This window comes from Arvicola amphibius, chromosome 3 (genome assembly GCF_903992535.2).
Source record: "Arvicola amphibius chromosome 3, mArvAmp1.2, whole genome shotgun sequence".
Lineage (NCBI taxonomy): Eukaryota > Metazoa > Chordata > Mammalia > Rodentia > Cricetidae > Arvicola > Arvicola amphibius.
This window is the reverse complement of record NC_052049.1, coordinates 55,927,018-55,946,503: the sequence shown is the minus strand read 5'-3', so window position 1 is coordinate 55,946,503 and position 19,486 is coordinate 55,927,018. Positions and strand designations below refer to the sequence as shown.

At 40.7% G+C, this 19,486-nt stretch overlaps 1 protein-coding gene across 4 annotated transcripts in view; it reads left to right on the top strand.

The window, feature by feature from the left end:
- Ssbp2 (single stranded DNA binding protein 2) overlaps positions 1-14,124 on the top strand; it is a 251,742-nt gene extending 237,618 nt beyond the window's left edge. For all 4 annotated transcript variants that reach the window (XM_038322334.2, XM_038322333.1, XM_038322332.2 and 1 more), the window contains 2 exons: positions 2,786-2,884; positions 13,547-14,124. In XM_038322334.2, coding sequence (XP_038178262.1) covers positions 2,786-2,884; positions 13,547-13,576 — 129 coding nt within the window. In that variant the 3' untranslated portion in view covers positions 13,577-14,124. The remainder of the gene's footprint in view (positions 1-2,785; positions 2,885-13,546) is intronic.
- Positions 14,125-19,486: the final 5,362 nt, after the last annotated feature.

Genomic DNA, 19,486 nt, shown 5'->3' with positions numbered 1-19,486 from the left:
AACAGTCCTGGCTGTCCTGGAAATCACTTTGTGGACCAATTTGGCCTCAAACTCACAGAGATTCTCCCAAGTGCTGGGATTAAAGGCATGCACCACCACTGCCTGGCTATGTGTGATGTCTCTTATATGTTTAATGAGCATTTTGTTTCAACTGGAGAAGGGGTAAGTGGGAATGTAATAGAGTCCCTTGAATATGAGATCGGTAAAATCTGAATTGTATTTTAAAGCTAAATCTTATAATAGAAGTATGCAACATACCCATCTACTAAAATAAAAAAGGTCATCAGCATAATTAAAACAGCTAAAATAATTCTATCCTGGATTCTTTGTCATGCTCCCTATTTCCTAAATGTGCTCTAAGTCCCTTTCTGCACGGATCGTGCCCCAGTGACGATCCCACCGATGACACCACAGTGAGATGAAGTGTCCCACAGTCCTTGCCAGCTGCACTCACCGCCTGTCTTGACAGCCTCGGTGTCAGGGGCTCTGCTGCCTAAGTCTTCAGCTGCACTGATTTTTGTGCAGCTCAGTTTCTTTAAATGACTCATGTCGTTTTCACAGCCTTGGCAGACCATACTTCAGAGAAAAATGAAGCAACGTATTTTGTCCTTATCATTTAAGTGACTAGAAGGAATGGGTTTCAGGGATCTAATGCTGCATTGATTTATGTTGTGATCTTATAAAATTCCTTTCAACTTACTTGTAGAGCCCACCCCCTTAAAGAAACATGAGTTTGAGCCACCATGCTATGAAGAGATTGCATGAAAAATAGAAATTGTTAATGGAAGTGTTGTTTTAAAAAAAAAAAGCCAGTGTTATTTTTAATGCTAAATATTATCAAATCAATACCTTGGGGTCTTGAGGTATAGCTAAATGGTAGAGCATTTGCCTAGCATATACAAACACATAGATTCAAATACCTGCACTAAAATATTAAATAAAAATACAAATTAATTAAAATAAAACCAACACTTTGATTCAGGAATCAGGCTTGAAGTTAGATAAACTTTTAGAATAAAGAACGATATGTGAAAAGTACAACCCTTATCTAAACCACACCAGATATCCAGTGAAAACCCTCGAACAAAGTTTGCATTACTTTTCTGAACTAAATCTGTCTTAGTTACTTTTCAATGGTTGTGGTGGTTACCATGACTAAGGTTTCTTATAAAAGAAAAGTATTTAATTTGGGGCCCATTGTTCCAAAGATGTCCATGGCCATGCCATGGCAGGAGCATGGTGGCAGACAGGATTGCACTGGAGCATCTCCTCCTCCAGCAAAGCCACACCTCCTTGTCCTCTGTAAACCGTCCTACCAGCTGGGGACCAAGTACCCAAATATATGAGCCTCTGGGGGCCATTCTCATTCAGACCACCACAGTCAGCAATATCATTCGTGTTTGCAAAGCACAATTTATTAATTAGCAGCTCTAATAATGAATCTAAAATGATGCATTTAATAAAAATTTTAAAGGGAATGAAATTGTCAGATTGACTTCAAAGTGCAGTTGCCTTTGAATTCTTGGGTAGGTATCATTTTGAAGGAAAAACTTACCAGAAATGGTAGAATTTTCTTTCTGCTGTGCAAGTGTGGTTCTGAGCCCTTAGCATATAGAACTCCTATGGACTTCAGAGGATGCTTGCTCTCAGATCCTCCCTGCAGGGGGCGCAGTGGCCTGCCATAGTCTCACAAAGCAGGTGTCCTTTAGGAACTCATTCATAAAACGTCGTGTTTGTGATGGGACTTGCTGCAGTAAATTAAAATCCTCTAAGTAATTTTCTTTTTTAAAAAAAACTGAAATATAAGCCATATGGTTTAGGGCAAAAGCAATCCAAATATCTTTCTTCCAATTAAAATAACAAAGTTTTTGTTCCTGAATTTTTTTAACTTGATAAATTATAGCTTGAATATTTTAAACTTGATAAGTTATAGCTTAAATGCTTCCTTCAATCACCATTGCATGGCATTATAAACATGATTTATATGCCATTCCGTGTTTCCTATTGGCGTGGACTGCCTGATACTGTGAATAGTTCAGAGTACACTGAAAAGATAAGATGAATGAATTTGGGCAAAGGCCCAGCCGACTTCGTGCTGATTGCTAATAGCAGCTGCTTTGTCTCCGAGAACTTCCGTAGGAACTGTCCATTTAAACTAATGGTAGGGTGTTTCTCTAGTGGAATGCTGGTCCCTCTCTCCTCCCTCTGACAGTGAGCTTTCTGGTCCTACAGCACTTCTCTCGGTAACGATCTTTCTTCCTTACGACTCACAAAAATAATTGAAATAGTATTATCTCTAACGTGTACACAAAGTTAAAGGGAGAAGTCTGTTAAGGCAGTGATCTTTACAAAGTTTGGTTAGTAAAATTAGTGAGGGAGTTAGCCTGTATCACGCCTTATCCATGGGTGGGCTGTCTTCATCATCCTCCTGCTGGGAAAGTTGGGGTTTTGTTTTGTTTGGTTGGTTGGTTGTTTTTAACTATAGAATTCTAGAAACACTATACACCGAGGGTGAGGAATTGAATAAACATTGATTCTGGGAGTAAAAAGATAGTTATCGTAGATTACTTGGGGTTGTGCTTGTTCTCAAACTTCCATTTGCGAAAGCATTGACACTTGTTCTGGTGCAGCGTGCGTGAGGACGAGGAAGGTGCGAGTCAGCTCACGTCTGCCTTGTCCTGGGGCACAGGGCTGCCAGCGCTGTGTGCTCAGTGTTTGAGACATTGCAGTGCAGGAGGGAATGAGGATCTTCAACAATGACTTCTTTTCTGAATCTCGTTTACAGAATTCTCCCAATAATATGAGCCTGAGTAACCAGCCGGGCACCCCAAGGGATGACGGTGAAATGGGGGGAAATTTCTTAAATCCTTTTCAGAGTGAGAGTGTAAGTATTTCTTTGACTATGTTATTATGCACTGAATGTCTTAAGCTCTCCTATCAGTATAAATGCTTACAACTGTTATTACTGATGTTTACCAAGTGTACAGTATGCTGATCTCCTAGAAGGCAGAAGCATCTTCAAGTGCAGTTTATGAGAAGAGTTCTAAGAGATCTATTTATTTATATGCAGTTACCAAAACCATAATACTAATTTTCCTGTAGAGGACATCCATGTTACAAATTAAATGGAAATCAGCTTGCCTGTTTGGTATGTCCTACCTCCTAGCAAAATGAGTAGGTGCAAAAATGAGACCTGTTCTTGATTTGGGCATAGTAAGACTGTGACAATAGTCTACGTGTATTTTGGCCTCACACACTAGGGTTTGCTGCAGTGAAGGTCACATTGGTGGTCTGTCAGCCTGAGCTTGCAGCCCATGGCATTTTTAAAGTGCTGTTATAGAGCTATAGGTCATCTTCATACATGTGGACAGGAAGGTCTTCTTCATACATGTGGACAGGAAGGTCTTCATACATGTGGACAAGAAGGTCGTCTTCATACATGTGGATAGGAAGGTCTTCTTCATACATGTGGACAGGAAGGTCGTCTTCATACATGTGGACAGGAAGGTCTTCTTCATACATGTGGACAGGAAGGTCGTCTTCATACATGTGGATAGGAAGGTCTTCTTCATACATGTGGATAGAAAGGTCTTCATACATGTGGACAAGACAAAATGTGAAGCTGTAAAGTTGATTTATTTATTTAGCGAGCAGTTCCTAAGTTCTTCTGTGTGCCAAGGCAGCATGCTAGACACTGAGAGGCCTAAGAGATAAGAAGTGCCTTTCTCAAAGAGTTCCCATGTAATGCAATGATTCCTGTTATTTAACTCTAGAAACACTGGAGGATTTTTTTAGTTTCTCAGAGTCCCCTCAAAACCCAATGGACTCAGGATTTCTGGGAGTCAGGCTGGCGGTTTATGGATAAAAACCCAGTTAGTGATGGGAAGGGTTGCTCTCTGCTGGATTATAGAGGGAACTGTTGCAGGGCCTGGGTGGGCTTTATCAGTATATGACCCATACCCCCCACAAGTGAGTCTGGCAGACTCTGGGAGGGCAGAGGCAGTCCTGCTACCATACTTCCAGACTCCGCCTTTGCCAGAGCCACCACCACCTGTTAGCTGTGGCTGACATCTGTCTTTGTTAGTGCAGAGTGACGGGCACCCCACATGGAGCCCGGGGTGGACTGTCTGTGGATTCTTTGGCTCCTTGCGCTCAACCAATAGCTGCCACTAGATGTAGTGTGAAGCGGCGGGGCTGCGTCCCGCCACCCGCCGCTGGCTAGCTTTACACCCGAAATAATTACACGGAAACTGTATTCTTTTAAAACACTGCCTGGCCCATAGTTTCAGCCTCTTATTGGCTAATTCTCACATCTTCCTTTAACCCATATTTAGTAATCTGGGTAGCACCACGAGGTGTGGCTTACCAGGAGAGATCTTAACCTGCGTCCATCTCGGAGAGGAGCAGCATGGAGTCTCACTCTGGAGACTGCCTGAAGCGTCTCCCCCACTCTACTTCCTTGTTCCCACAATTCTGTTCTGTCTACTCCACCTACCTAATTTTCTGTTCTCTTAAAGGGCCAAGGCAGTTTTCTTTATTAATTAACCAATGAAAGAAACATAGACAGATAACTCTCCTCCATCATTTCCCCTTTTTCTGTTTAAACAAAAAAGAAAGGCTTCAACTTTAACATAGCAAAATTACATATAACAAAACAGTTATCAAGCAAGTATTACAGTTACAATATTTAAATCTATTTTATCTTTTATCATAACTAAGGAAAGCTATAACTATCTATTTATTCTTCAACTCCATCAAAGACTCCAGAAGGATTCAATGCTACCTAAGTAAATAAGAAATAAGTAACTTATAAAACTCTAGAAATGACAGAGACAACTCGCTGCCTGGACAGTCACCCAAAGTTCCTCTGTACCGTTGGGGCATCCATCTTCAGCCTTCAGGCCCATAGTGTCCAGCAGACTTTTTCATGAAGCAGGAAATTCCAAAGACAGTTCAGTCACTTTCTGCTGTGTCCTGCAGAACGTCTCGCAGACTCTTTCATGAATCAGGAACCCCGAAAGACCATCTCACCTTTAGGCAAGTTCAGCAGTCCTCTTTCTGTGGGTTCCTTGTGTCCAGTTTATGCAACAGTCCAGCCAAGAGCAGTTTCTTGCCCAAATGGCTAACAAACTCCATAAGTAGCCTCTTCGATGCCCATCTTCCTCTCGAAGTAGATTGGTGCTGCCAGGAGCAGACGTGTCTCATTGTCATGAAAAACCCTAAGTTACTAAAACATTAAATGCCATATTCTGCAGTCTTTGAAAGATATGAAGAATATCTATCTAACTGAAATATATCTCTACATATCTAGAAAATCTAATAACATGACTACAAGCTTAACTATTATCAATGATTATCCATTAACAACCTATATTTCCTAATTATACATTACAATTTTTAAAATGAACTACAATCACAATAGCTTAATCAAGATCAGAAATACATATACATATAACAAATTGACCTTAAAATCCATACCAATGTAAATTCATATCTATATCATCTCCCCCTTTAAATGTAAAAGAACATTTATAAACAATATTTGGGAAAATGGGCGCAGTTTTTTCCTCTCCAAACTGCTTCCTGCTGAATGGGGGCGCTGTTATTTAGGTCTTTTATGGTGTAACCTGTGTGCTAGGTTCCTCTCAGTTGGCAGTTGAGTGAAGTAATTTTTTGAAGATGTTCACAGCAACCTTTCAGGAGGGCGTGGTCTATCATACCATATTGGGATAGAAGCAATCCACAGAGTCTCGTCCTCTGTGAAAACAAAAGAAGAAACTCTTTTCCAAAGCATCATGTTCTTAGATCCAAATCCTGAAGTCATACCGTTAAGATGTCCATTCTGGTCTAGCCTGGCAGCCCATATAATGAAATGTCTCTCTGTACTTAGCTCCTTTACAGTCAAAAAAATCAAAGAAAACACAACAAAATACATAATCCAGACTCTCTGTGAATTTTCCATTTTTATGTGGCTTATTTTTACTCTATCACTTTACTTCTTTTAATCTATAACTATCTGTACTCTGTCTCTTTAAAGACTTTAACCTTTTTTTTTTAAGGCATTAACTTTATTCTCTATATTTTCTTTTTCTCTCTTTTAAGCCTATGTGAGCCATTTAAAGGCCTTCTATGTCTGAATCTTTTCTATTGTGAATCTGTAATTTTTTACTATCCAGGAGCATTTCTTAAAAGGTTAACCACTTCTTAAAATCTTAAGTTGCGCCAGGGGTAATACGGTACTGCCTGTTTACAGCCAAGTCTAAACCTTAACTGCGCTGTTATTATGGTAATTGCGATAGACCTGTCTGAGCTCAGCACAATTCAGCATGGCGGAGCAGAGCCAGAGCTGCTACTGCCTCAGTCATTTGGTGTCCCTGAGCTGCACACAGTTACAGGTACACAGCAGTCCACATTGGAGCTGCACTCAGCAGTTTAATTTTGATACTGAGCGTGCAGCACATAAACTCTTTATCCAAGTTACAGTCAAATCTGACGCGCAGAGCACCGCGCAGTCTGAAAACACCTCTCTCTCTATGGCGGCAGGAATCCGCAAATGCTGTCCCACTCGCCTAAGCCTGATTCCGCCATCTGCCCAGGTGCAGGCAGGGAGCAGTGAGCCATCGGCATGGTCTCAGAGTACTTTTTTTTCCCCGATCCCAAGCGGGCACACAAACATCCAGTCCATAAAAGCCACTGAAATGGTTTATAGCCAGAATTTGCACTGGCAGCACAGCACCAGGAAGCCGCGTTTTAAAATGACTCAGCTTTTTCTCTGCCGCTATTGCAGAAACAGAAAATCTCTCTACGGCACGTCCAGGCAAACAGCAGAAAGCTGTGTTAAACTCTCTCTCCTTTATTTAAGGCCCTCTCAGGTTAAAAACCTGAGTGGATTTAGTCACCACGTTGGAGCGCCAATCTGTAGTGTGAAGCGGCGGGGCTGCGTCCCGCCACCCGCCGCTGGCTAGCTTTACACCCGAAATAATTACACGGAAACTGTATTCTTTTAAAACACTGCCTGGCCCATAGTTTCAGCCTCTTATTGGCTAATTCTCACATCTTCCTTTAACCCATATTTAGTAATCTGGGTAGCACCACGAGGTGTGGCTTACCAGGAGAGATCTTAACCTGCGTCCATCTCGGAGAGGAGCAGCATGGAGTCTCACTCTGGAGACTGCCTGAAGCGTCTCCCCCACTCTACTTCCTTGTTCCCACAATTCTGTTCTGTCTACTCCACCTACCTAATTTTCTGTTCTCTTAAAGGGCCAAGGCAGTTTTCTTTATTAATTAACCAATGAAAGAAACATAGACAGATAACTCTCCTCCATCAACTAGAAACAAGGCTGCCCCTGAGCTTAGACTCTAAAAGGTTTGCTTGCTTTCTGTGACTGGTGAGGACAGAGAGTAGATAAAACTGTATGAGAAAGCTTAGCTGTCAGTGAGCGAGCTCGGGAAAGCAGGAGACACCACGTGGTTTTAGTCACTTAGGAGATTACAGGAATTCGTTTTTAGCCATGGTCACTGATTTACTTCAGGAATATGGACAAATCAATCATTTTCAGTGCTCACTTTATCTAATAGGAGACATTTATTTTTTAAATTCTTCCAGAAGTAACATAATTTAATGATGTGTATGGTAAGTCAGTTCAGTTCATATATTGTGCTGCATGCAAAGCTTTAGAGTAAGAAATGAAGTTTTCTAAGTGAGGAGTATAACATACCTGTCCTTAAGAGTACTAGATGTTTACTTGTCAGTCTAATAGATGTTTACGTGTCAGACTAACATTCATACATGCTATAATAGACCTATTGGCGTGAAGGAATGAAGCCTACTGTGAATGGATTAGAAATAGAGCATACGTGTAGTTGAATACCACTCCATTTAAGACTACACAGTCTTGTTATTTTAACAACTTGGATCAAACTAGAGGACAGTATCACAGGAGAGAGGCACAGAAGAAGCACTGTGTGGCCTCACTCATGCACGGAATCTACACAACTGTTGACCTAGGAAAAGCCTGCCTCAGAAGTGGTTATGATGGCCTCTTAAATGTCCCACTTGAAACCCATAATATTTGTGCAACCCTAGGCATATAGGTATAAAATAGACTTACTTACAGATCAAGCACCTGCTGGTAATAAATCATAAATGCATTTTAAAACAGTTCTTTGGTACGCACATTTTTTTTATAATTAATTAAACACAAGATCTGTTGAAATGGATGTTCTTTCTTTCTTTCCTTTCTTCTTGCTTGACTGAGACAGAGCCTCTCAATGTAATTCTGGCTGCTCTGGAACCTTCCATGTAGACCAGGCTGGCCTTGAACTCACAGAGATCTGCCTGGCTTTACCTCCTCAGTGCTGCCTTATGTGTTTTTACATAAAGAACCTTTGGCTGAATGTTCGTTATTACAGGACATAGAACATCATATTTTTCAGAGATGATTGATACTTTATCCTATAATCATCAATGCTAAGAATGCACTTCATAAATATATGGCATAAGGTAGCAGAAGGATATTTAGGACCATTTCATAAATTGTTGAAAGTCTGTCAAAATCAAGCAACTTGAGGTTACTAACTCAAACAGCAATTTTTAAAATTAGGCATTCTTCTGTGGTGATGACTATCTTAAGATAAACTAATTTGATACTTACATGCTAGTGAATAACTGTAGGAAATATAAAAAGGTTTTGTTTTCCATAATTAAATTATTAAGTCTATAATAGCAGAAGACTTTGTATGTATGGCAAAACCAGTCCAGCATAGAGCCGCCCCACTCTGCGCTGAGCCGCTGGCACTGGCTAGGGTGAGGGCACATGCTCTGAAAATTGCACATGACTGTTCAAAGGCAAGGCTTCACCGAGGCTTGCAGTGCGCTGGGCCTGAACACTGCCAGGAGCGCTTGACACTGCGTGTTTGGTTTTGCATTCATTTTTCGGTTACTGTGTATTCAGAGAAATTTTTACTGTTGCTCAATCTCCCTCCCCCACATTTGGTCATAAGCCGTAGTTTGTGAGTCTGGGTTACAGGAAGCCAGAGCCCAGTGGATCAGGAAAGGCCAAGCTAAGTCGCAGTTAAAGGGAAGAAATGAGCTGCAGAGTCCAGCGAGAGTGATAACGTATAATACATCTCCCAAGGGCCAGGAGAAAGGTTTTATTTCTTCACCACGGACTTCACTGCAGAGTCACCTTATTTAAGGACGTAGTTTAGACTCATTTAAACAGTCTATAAGATACTATCAGAATATCACAACACGATACTCCATAAATATAAGTAATTGTTGGATCACTTTTTAAATTAAAATAGTTTTATATAAATGCTGGAGTTGATATAAATTGGGTTTTTCAAAGGTTAAAGGGTTTGTTAATTAAGTTTTTAAAGTAAAGGTTTTGAAAAAGTTGCACATGACTTTAACTCAGGGCATCTCCCTCCCATGTTTGTCAGTGCTGCTGTGCTTGTCCCATGGAAAGGGAGCACAGAGTCAGAAAGCCCTTGGAGGGGAGCAGGCAGGGTAATCGCCTGCTCACCCATAAATCCCAGCCTGACTGTGTCCAGCAGGATAGTGAGCCCTTCTGGGTGGATGAACACTTAGCATGAGAGTAGCTGGAGCAGGCTTTCCTCAGCCGACCCTTGACCGTGCCTGACTGCCCTGAACTCAAAAGGAGAACCATTTAGTGAGTTCACAAATCCCAGTAAACAAGTGTTCAAAGTCTAGGTTTTACTGCGTGTAACTGTGAAAAGCACATGTCTTTGAGCAGTCTGCTCTTTGAGGATTTGTCACTTTTCCCTAGAGGTCACAGCACAGAGGCCAGAGAGACGAGACAACTGCTTAGTGCTAGTGTGCTACCCACTCTCTCCCTGCATGCTACTGCATTTAATTCTACCAAGACAAAAATGCCTAAATCCACTACAAACATGCTTGGTGGAGCCGAATGAGCAAAGCAGAGCTGCCCCCTAGTGTTCACATGCTGTAATGTTTGGTTTCGATGGTGTAGATACAAACATGGCCCAAAAGAAGAACGAATGCAATTGGATTAATTTGTTGCATTAATTTGGAGAAAAACGTTTACACATGATGTTTGTCTATAACCAGATGAGTCTTTGCGTTACTAGAACGACAGTATTGAACAATGACAGGCTGCTGGGCCACCTCCGCCTCTCCTCTCCATCCTCTACTTGGCTATTGTGGGGAATCTAAGCCCAAGTTGCTTAGGTGGTGACACAAACATTGAGTTATTTCACATTATTACAGAGGTTCAGAACTATTTCCTGCTTCTCACTAAGGAAACAAGATGTTTATAGAAGCCAAGACTTAGAACGTGGTGTGATCTAAAATGCCCTTCAGATTGGTGATTGTATCTAATAGATTCTGTGGAATATCAGTCAGGTGGTAAGAAGGAAGAGACTCTGCAGTTCATACTAGGACATGCTATCTCAAGATACACAAGCGGGTGAGGTAGACATATGTTTAAAATAATAGCTTTCAGTTTACTTTTTCCCCTAAGCCAAGCAAGAGTGCTCTCAGTAGCTAAGGGGTCATTGTATTGTCTGAGGAGAACAAACTAGCTTAGTCATTCCAGACAGTATGACCCGATACCACAGCACTGTGACTCAGACATCACAGTATCTTGTGTGCCGATGGAACAGCGCGGCGGAAACGCTGGTGTGAGTCAGCACCAGACACCAGGGATAGCACAGGTCTCTCAGCACAGTGGTCCATTTAGCGCTCACTCTTCCTTTCTGGGAAAATGTAGTGCACCTCTTCAGTACTCCAAAGAAGGCGGCCCTGGACACACTTCTTTTGCTTGCATTCTGGGAGCTTTCTTAGAATTTTATAATTCCCTTTAGTTTCATTTCTTGAAATAATTTAGTAATAGAAACGGACAGTCTACAACCTTCCAGGAGCATGTGACACGTGGCCTAGGAACACCCAGACACCAATGCATCTTGTTGTTCTGCACCAGAGACAATCCCATGTTATTCTGCAGTTGTGTGTACTGCTCAGAAATTACACTGTATTAGATTCTTGTAAACTCTTAGTGTTATTTCTTGGAACTAATGTTTCAGTCCTTTCTGATTAGCCCTGACCCTCAGCATCTTGCATCTAATTTTTTCCCCTCAGTTTCTGTTACGGGCTAAGCAACTTCTTCTGACTTCCTTAACCAACATTTTACTGTTCTGTAAGATTTTTTCTCAAAACATTTGATCTGCCACATTGTAACAACTTCTAGTGTTAAGGGACAATAGCAGCTGATCCAACACTTGACACCAAAGTGTGCGCACATGTATATCAGAACAATGTACATTAGAATGAAAAGCATCTTATAATCTTCCCTAATGTTATATATGAATGAGCTGGAATGGCACTTAGGAAGAAAGGATTCCAGGACGTCTTAAATCCAGATTGCCTGGGCTGCATATTTGGATGGGAGAGTCTCTGGAGTCCCAGAGATTCTCTGAAGAGTTTCCTGTGAGGTCTGCAGGAAGCCATCCTGTCTTCTTTAAGGTCACCTACCTGCTGCTTTAGGTCACAGATACAGCAACTCTCGGCAAAGCCCTTATTATAAAAAATGCTGGTGATCTGGCCATACAATTTAAATATTTGATTAATGTTAAATGTGGAAATTTTCACTTTTGAATTTTCAGTAGCTACATTTCAAGAACTTAGAAGCCACATGTATATGGGACTTGTTGTACTGGCGAGGACAGAGTAGAATGTTCCAGCATCACCTAAAGGCATTCCCAGTTCTTATGGTGGCTACAAGGGCTGTGGAAAGCAGGAGTTAAATCTCTTGCCCATTTTGCTGTAAAGATGCATCTTTCTCTTTTCTTATTGCTTGTCCTACTCTCTGGATATAACTGTGTGCTATAGTTTTTATATAACTATATTACATGACTAAATATGTTTAGTCACAGGCAGTGGGTAATAAATTGCTGCATGCTGAAGTTACTGGAGATATGGAACTTTTTATGTCACATTGCCATGGAATTGGATGTGTTTTCATCTCAGCACAGGGTGGCTCCAAGTATTCCTTAAGGATGATAGCAAACGGGTGTTGATTTGGTTTTAGCTTGAATTTTTCATCTTGCCTTTTTCCCTCTTTCTGCGTTAGAATGCATTTTTTAAATTTTTTTATTCTTTAAGATTATAATACAATTCAATCATTTCCTTTTTCCCTTTTTATTGTCCAATGTTGCCTATTATCTAACATAAGAGTCAGTTAAACTAACTTACTAACTTACCATCCTTGTAACAATACAGAACTCAAGGCTATTCAGCGACAAGTAGATTCTACTTGTATGACTAGTGTTTAAAGAACTGACAGTGCCCCCTCCCCGCCTTGTGGTCCAGCCACTGTTTTCCCAGCCTCCTCCTCTACCTCATTCTCTACATTTACTCAGAGCAATGCATTTGGAGTTTACATCCTAACGGCTTGTGGTTCAGAGAATCCAGCTCCATCACACGTATGCTTACCTGGGGACCTCTTATCCCTTGAGCTCATGTGAATCTCAGCCCATGCCTGCAGTCCATCCCAGCTTGCCTGGATTCCCTCCACTTTTCCCCATTCTACCAACTTTGTAAAAATTCGTGCCCCTCTGTCAATTCCTTATTGGGCTCTGCAGTGTGGAACCATACTTTGGACTTCACTTACCTGTCATCCTGAGACACCATCGTTAGTAGAACAATGATAGAAATCCCCCTTTGAAGTGGTTTTTGCAGTTTTCCCATCAAACATTAAAATATTGCAAAGACCACATTTTTATTTTAATTTAGAAGCAACTTTCCTGTGTAGACCTCTACCATTTGAGAAAGGTGCTCGTCCTAATTCAGAAGCTCCAGAGCTGTGCATTCATGACGGCAGCCTCTAGCTGTGTGTGCTGATTCACATTTAAGTAAGCTGAAATTGTGTAATATTTGAAATTTCCAAAAGCCTCACCCTAGGTCACTTGTCAGCCTCATCATACTGTAAAGTTGAGTCCCTGTTTCCTGCAGTGGACTGATGCTGGAGTGGGAGCTCGGTGCTAATACACACTGGAGCATCTGGTGTTCCCATGAGACTCTGCAGAGCTGGCAGTTGCTTTGTTTCCTAGACTGTTCATGTACTGAGCACTCCCTGTGTTTAATCAAATCTATAATTTAAGGATTATATGTTCAATCCTGTCCACACTCCTTGGTACCTTTAGAAAAGCTGATAGCAAGGTCAGAAGAGCGAATTGGGAGTGTAGAGAAGTCCCCACTCACTTGGTTGTGTGTAGCAAAGGTTGGTCCTCAGACTCCCCTCAGTGTGGTCCATCCTTGTTGCCCAGATTGTTACACGTGTCTGCAGAACCCTTATCTGCCCAGAAGGAGTGTCTGAGGGACTGGATGGTTATCTAGGTCCTGGGAAAGAATCGGACTTGGTAGAGGGCATGGTTTAAAATTTCACAATTAAGAAAAGCCATATAAACACCTATTGTTATAGTTCCTTATTTTCATAAGGTTAAAAATGCATGCATAAATGTCCATAGAAACTAAAATTTATCATTTATTCTTCTGTCCTTGTAGTACTCCCCCAGCATGACCATGAGTGTGTGATCCATCACCACGTCTCCTCATGAAAACCATCGTGAGTCAGCCCTTCACAGAACTACTACGGAAGAAAACTGCTCATCAGTGTACAGTTAAAGGAATCTCAGTCAACCAAACCAACCTTCTAGCTCCTGCTCTCTCCCCTCTTTTGTGAAGAAAGCGGGTCCAAATGTGATTCACACAACTGTGCGGAGTGGCACATTAGAGTCGCCCTAAACTGAACTGCGAATAACCATCTGTGTATGTATATGTGTGGGGAAGAGTGTACCGTGTATGCAGAGCTCCGTGTGCATACGTGCATCGACCCACAGGACATTGTAAGATATTATCACATGACATCTTAAGTAGAAGTGAGTAGGGACTTTTATTCCATCCTTTTTTTTCACGTTTACATTTTAATTATTAAAGGTTGCTCCTGCCCCTCCCTGAACTATTTTGTGCTGTGTATATCACTGCTTTATATAAGTTATTTTTTAAGGTGAACTCAGATGTTATGGTTTTGTAAATGTCTGCAATCATGGATAGGAATAAAATCGCTTATTTGAGAGCTTTCATTCCCTTGTGTCTGATGCAAGTTACCTGTGAGCCCCAGACCGCATTAAGTGGAGAAAAGCGCGTCTTCATCCTAATGCCCAGCAGACATTGCTCAGTTAGTGCCTGTGCAGAGTAGTTTAGTACCTTGTGTGTAAAGAAAACACTTCAGCACAGACAAGGGCAGCTGGGCTCACGCAGTGGTTTCTGCAATAACTGCTTCACGTTGCGTTCCTTCTTGGTTCGTTTGTCTTAGAATGAGCAGAAGTCATGAGCTAACTCAGATGACCTAGACCGTAGCAATAATGTGACATGGGTTCTCGGATTCTTAGCACATTTTCTCTCTCACACGACAAAACCCACAACCAGCAGCAAAGCCACTTGTTTGAATTTGTCACTTTTCACCCAGGGATCTGGAGGTAAATTTTTTATAATACACATTGTGAGATACTATTGTATTTTTATTTGGATTACCTGTGGACATTTCCACAGAGACTTGATAGCAGACAGACACACGCAGACACACTAACATGATTGAGGCCTTCAGCACCAGAGAGAAAAGAAGCCTTAGAAGAGGCTTAAGTAGTTTGCTTTTTCTCAGTAGCTTGCTTATTGGAGCAGATGGGACCCTGCCCTGCTGGTCTCCCTGCTCTCTGGCTGCAGAGTACATGGCTCTCCGCTCTGGTCTGGGGTCAGAGGACTTGCATTAGGAAGCAGATTGTGTGTATAATTTCTGTCGGCTGCAGGTGGCTGGGTCTCCACCATGCGTCTGACAGTTTGGAAAGGAGTAAAGACAGAGTTGTTGGTTATCTCCCTTATAAAAGTGACTTGCTGTACGACACTTTCCAGATCTTTGGGATTAGGTTTAATCCTGTAGCCAAACACCAAAATCCTAATAGGAAAAGTATGGAGAGTTTATCTGATACTCTGAAAGATCCTTTCTATCACTCATGATTGCCCACCACGCCCCTGCTGGGAGAAGGCCCCGTCCAGGCTGACAGGAGACGGCTCCCCTTCCCTCTGGGGTTGTTGCACAAGTGAAGTGACGTCATATTTGCCAGCTCTCAGTTCCAGGTGATGGATTCATTCTTTCTGAAACTTAGAAATTTTGGCTGCACAAGCCAGGGATATTGGGAGAAGCATAGAAGATAAAGAAGATGAATTAGCTTTACACTGCAGATCATTGAGTCATTACCATAGCACAGCGTAGCCCACAGCAGCACCCCAGAGCTGCCATGTAGAGCAGGCTCCAGAGACCCATCACAAACAGCTCACGCGGTCTCCACCCGCAAGCAGAGCTACCCTGGAGATGACTCTGTGCAGTCACCTGACTCACCAGGAATAGTGGCAGCTTTCACTTACTGTGACAATTGTTCAGGCATCGAGTCTCCTCAGCTTCATCACGCCAGAGTTCCTATGCGTTTGTTGTCTGCTCTCTCTCGTCACTGACCCGACATTTCCTGTGCCTTCTGAGAAAGAAAGCATTGTTGTTATTACAAAAATCAAACAAACAGAAACCACTGAAGCTAAGTTTGCTTGCCCTTATTTGAGAATAGTTCTGGGATATAAATGATATAAATGACATCATGTGTCACACTTAACCTGTTTGGTCAAAAGGGGGCGGGGTAAGGTGGGTTTGTTCTTTGTTTTGTGTGTTTGTTTTCAACATGTAGCAATCAATTTATCATTTCTTTCTTTGAACCCAAATTAAAAATACTTATTTCCAATTTATAAATTCCTGAATAACCTTAAAAAATATTTTAAAGACAAAACTACATTCACAAACAGGAAAATATAAGAATGTTTAATCTTTATAGCCAAATAATTTTGCAATCAGAAGGGTGGGCAGAATCAGTATGTTGATTTTGTTTAGATTTTGCTTATTTAGCCTTGGTTATTTTCTGGCAAGAAGTCTAGCCGTCTTTCACCCACTCCACCGCTGTCAGCACGTTTGACTTTGTCTTGATGAACATGCTGCCTGCCGAGCTTTAGTTTTCCACATTTCACCCCATAGTAATGAAATCAGCAATGTTTGCCTACACTGAACATGACATGCACGCATAGAATGTGAGAATAAATAGTAGGTGTATAAGCATTAATTCTTGTTCCTCTGCTCTGTCCTGCCTAACTCGCTAAAGTTGAAGACACACATCATGCTAAGATGTGGATGGTTCTTAATCAGCTGACTTTCTTACAGTACCACAGATCTGATGTGGGGTACACTTGTCTCATAATACCACAGATTTGATGGGTGACTCAGCATTCCTTTGGAAATGGCCCAGTATGGGTTCAACTGCTAGTGAACAAAAATTTTACAGCTAGGTTAAGATTTTTCAATTGCCAAAAGATGAACAAACCAATTCTCTTCCCCTTCAGCCATGGAGAGTGCTCAGATACACCTGTCCCAATAGAAATTAAGTAGAGAAAAGTTCTTCCATTTCTGTTTATGATGGTGTAAGGTATCTGTACCCCATTGCATTTGAAAGGTCCGTTCAGTTAAGCAGTCTTTGGCAAGTGAGTAAGCCGCTAGTCTGCCTACACCTTTTCTTCATATTCTGGGACTGCCTCCTCAGCAGGCAGAACTTTGCACATCCCTCCCTACTCTAAACCCGGTTAGCTTCTTGCCTGGCTTCTCCGTGGAGATGAGATACAGGCTTGAGCATCTTCCCTCTCAGCCTCTCCTCTTTCCTCTCTGCTCAGTTTCCAAGGAAAACGATTTCCGTTGTCATTGCTTAGTTATTACTGTTTATCATAAGCAGTATTACAGGTCACATCTGCTTGACATCTGAATGTTCTCTTGACACAGTTTCATCTCTTATGTGCTGTAGTTCTTGTTCCTTGAAACATTGGCTGAGGCAAGCAGCCCATGAATTCATGGTAAGGGGCGATTGGTATAAGGAGATCATTGTCATGTTTTGCTAAACGTGGGTTAGTTATGAGTGGTTTTTTTTTTTTCTTTCTTTGGGAACTAATTTCTCTGATATGAGAAGCACAAGCCTGTGCTTGCTTAAAACAATGGTTCCCATGTTAAACCTTGGTAACAGTCTCCCCCAGTCTGAGGAAGATGCCTTAAGAAATCCTGGAGAAGCAAGAGTGCTGAAGCATTAGTAATTCCTCTTCAGTTTTGCAAACTTCATGTGTGTGCACCTGTGTGCACATGTTGAGGATGGCAGCATTAATTTTACTCAAAAAACCTCACTCCTACTATGATTCATGTTATTTTATAGCACTATCAAAACCTAGTAAGCTATTCTTTGTTTTGACTATTTTTCATTTTTGTGGTTAAATACCTGCTAAAAGTTAGTTGGGATGGAAGGAGAGGAACACAACCCTGTACTATATATAGCATTATATATAAGTAGGAGGGGTCTGTCGGGGCCAGATTTAGCTTCTCAACGTTGACTTTGGTACTGATCTTGTCAGAAATCATGCAGTAATTATAGTTTCCTGATATACACATCTGTTTATGAGAAGGTGAATTGACATCACCTAAAGCATTAACTTTACCCATGAGCCATGGATGCCCTACTGATAAAAACAAACCCGAGGTCTCTAATAATTTCTCTAGACTCTATTATGAAGATATTCGACTGAGTGAATCTCCTGAGGAAAGTTCCTCTGTTGAGTTTCCCTTGGTAACTTACATAAATTGTTTGCTTGAATAAAAGAATTTCTGTATAGAACTTAAATTTAAATGTGAATATTTTTGCTGTCAACATTTTAAAAATGAAATATACTACTATATATAAGTGTTAGAGCATTTGATGTGGGACCAGGTGTTTTCCTGCGCTGCGCTGGGTGCTCTTAGGACGAGTGTCTGACTCATTTGGACTGTCCAGTCATTGGAACCTTGTCATCGGCTTCTAAAATTCTTAGCATCTCATTTCTAAAGCAAGATAGGCTGTTACTATGGCAAAGGTAAGTATTAATATTTCTTGAAAATGATATAAATATTTGTTCCCAGTTAATACATTTCACTTTCTCTTTTGTGGCAAGTAACCTCAGTGAATTGCCTGAGGGCAAGATTTGCGATTCTTTACAGGATTCTCAAACTACACAATATGCTATAAACTAAGTATTTAATGTGTTCGTAAAATCGTCAGGAAAATGTAATTCATCATTTATTTGTTTGAAAACAACAACTCAGATAATCTGTCCATCTTACATGATTTGAGTAGAAATCTAAATTTTTGCAATACTTTAGAGATTTTCTTGACATAAAGTAGTGATTAAAACTTGTGTGGGTTTCTATCAGATCAGACTTCAGAAATGTTTACTTTCCTTGCATTAAGACAATTAATGTATGAGCTGTGTTAGGACAAATAATTTGAAGGACATGTTACTGTGACAGACATAAAGATAGAGAAATCTTCATACATAGAATTCTTGATTCATGGTAGTCGTCAGATTATTGACTTGTTTGTGATTTGAAGATTTAAAATGCTTTCTTACTACATGTGTGAAATTGTTACCTGCAATGTCTTCCTGGATAATAGAATTATCTGTAAGGTTTTTATAAATGTATAATTTATGTACAAATATAATTGAAATCTGGGGTGACTCAGTAATTACTATTCTTAATTTAGTTATAGCCACCAGATAACTGACACATTTGTAAACTTAGCACCTGTGTGTATACATGTATGTGCACATACATATTGTTACATTTATTCTCAAGTGAATTTATCACTTAATTTTTTTGTAAAAGTATTTGAGCTGTTCATGTAATGGAAAAAGTCACCATCAAGATGTACATAAATGTCCCTTAATTTGACACGTCGTCATATTTAATTTATAAAAATAATGCTTTTGATTTATGGTTTCTTCCCTTTTATTTTTGTCCTTTACTTCAATACTTGTTGGAAAAGTAAAGGAGATTGTTTATATGAAGACGCCACAAATGTTCCTGAGTAAAAAGTCAGACTGCAATGTGCATAGCTGTGCACAGAAGTGAATTAGACATCCCACCCTAAATAAAATTCAGGAGTCTGTAGAGGCAAAGGATTTATATGCACTTAAGAAAAGGTTGTGTGGCTAATTCTCCGTGGTCAGGTAACAACCTTGCCCCCAAATAATACTATTAGAAAATAGACAGCTGTGAACGAGACTTTAGTGCTTTGTTTCTAGTAAAACTACACACAATTTCAGAAACTGAGGCATTTGTTCAGATAATTCATGCAACACTTTCATCTTTATGATGAATTATGCAGGTGATCACTTCAGGTCACCATAAATATCTGTCCAAAAGATTTTAAAGTTGAGTCCCTAACTACCCTAAACATGAATGAGAAGGAAGAAGAGAATTCGTCCATGGAAAGAAGTGGAAATACTCAATCCCACCCTTCAGTGATGTGCTATATACTGGTTCTACATTATTTGCTATAG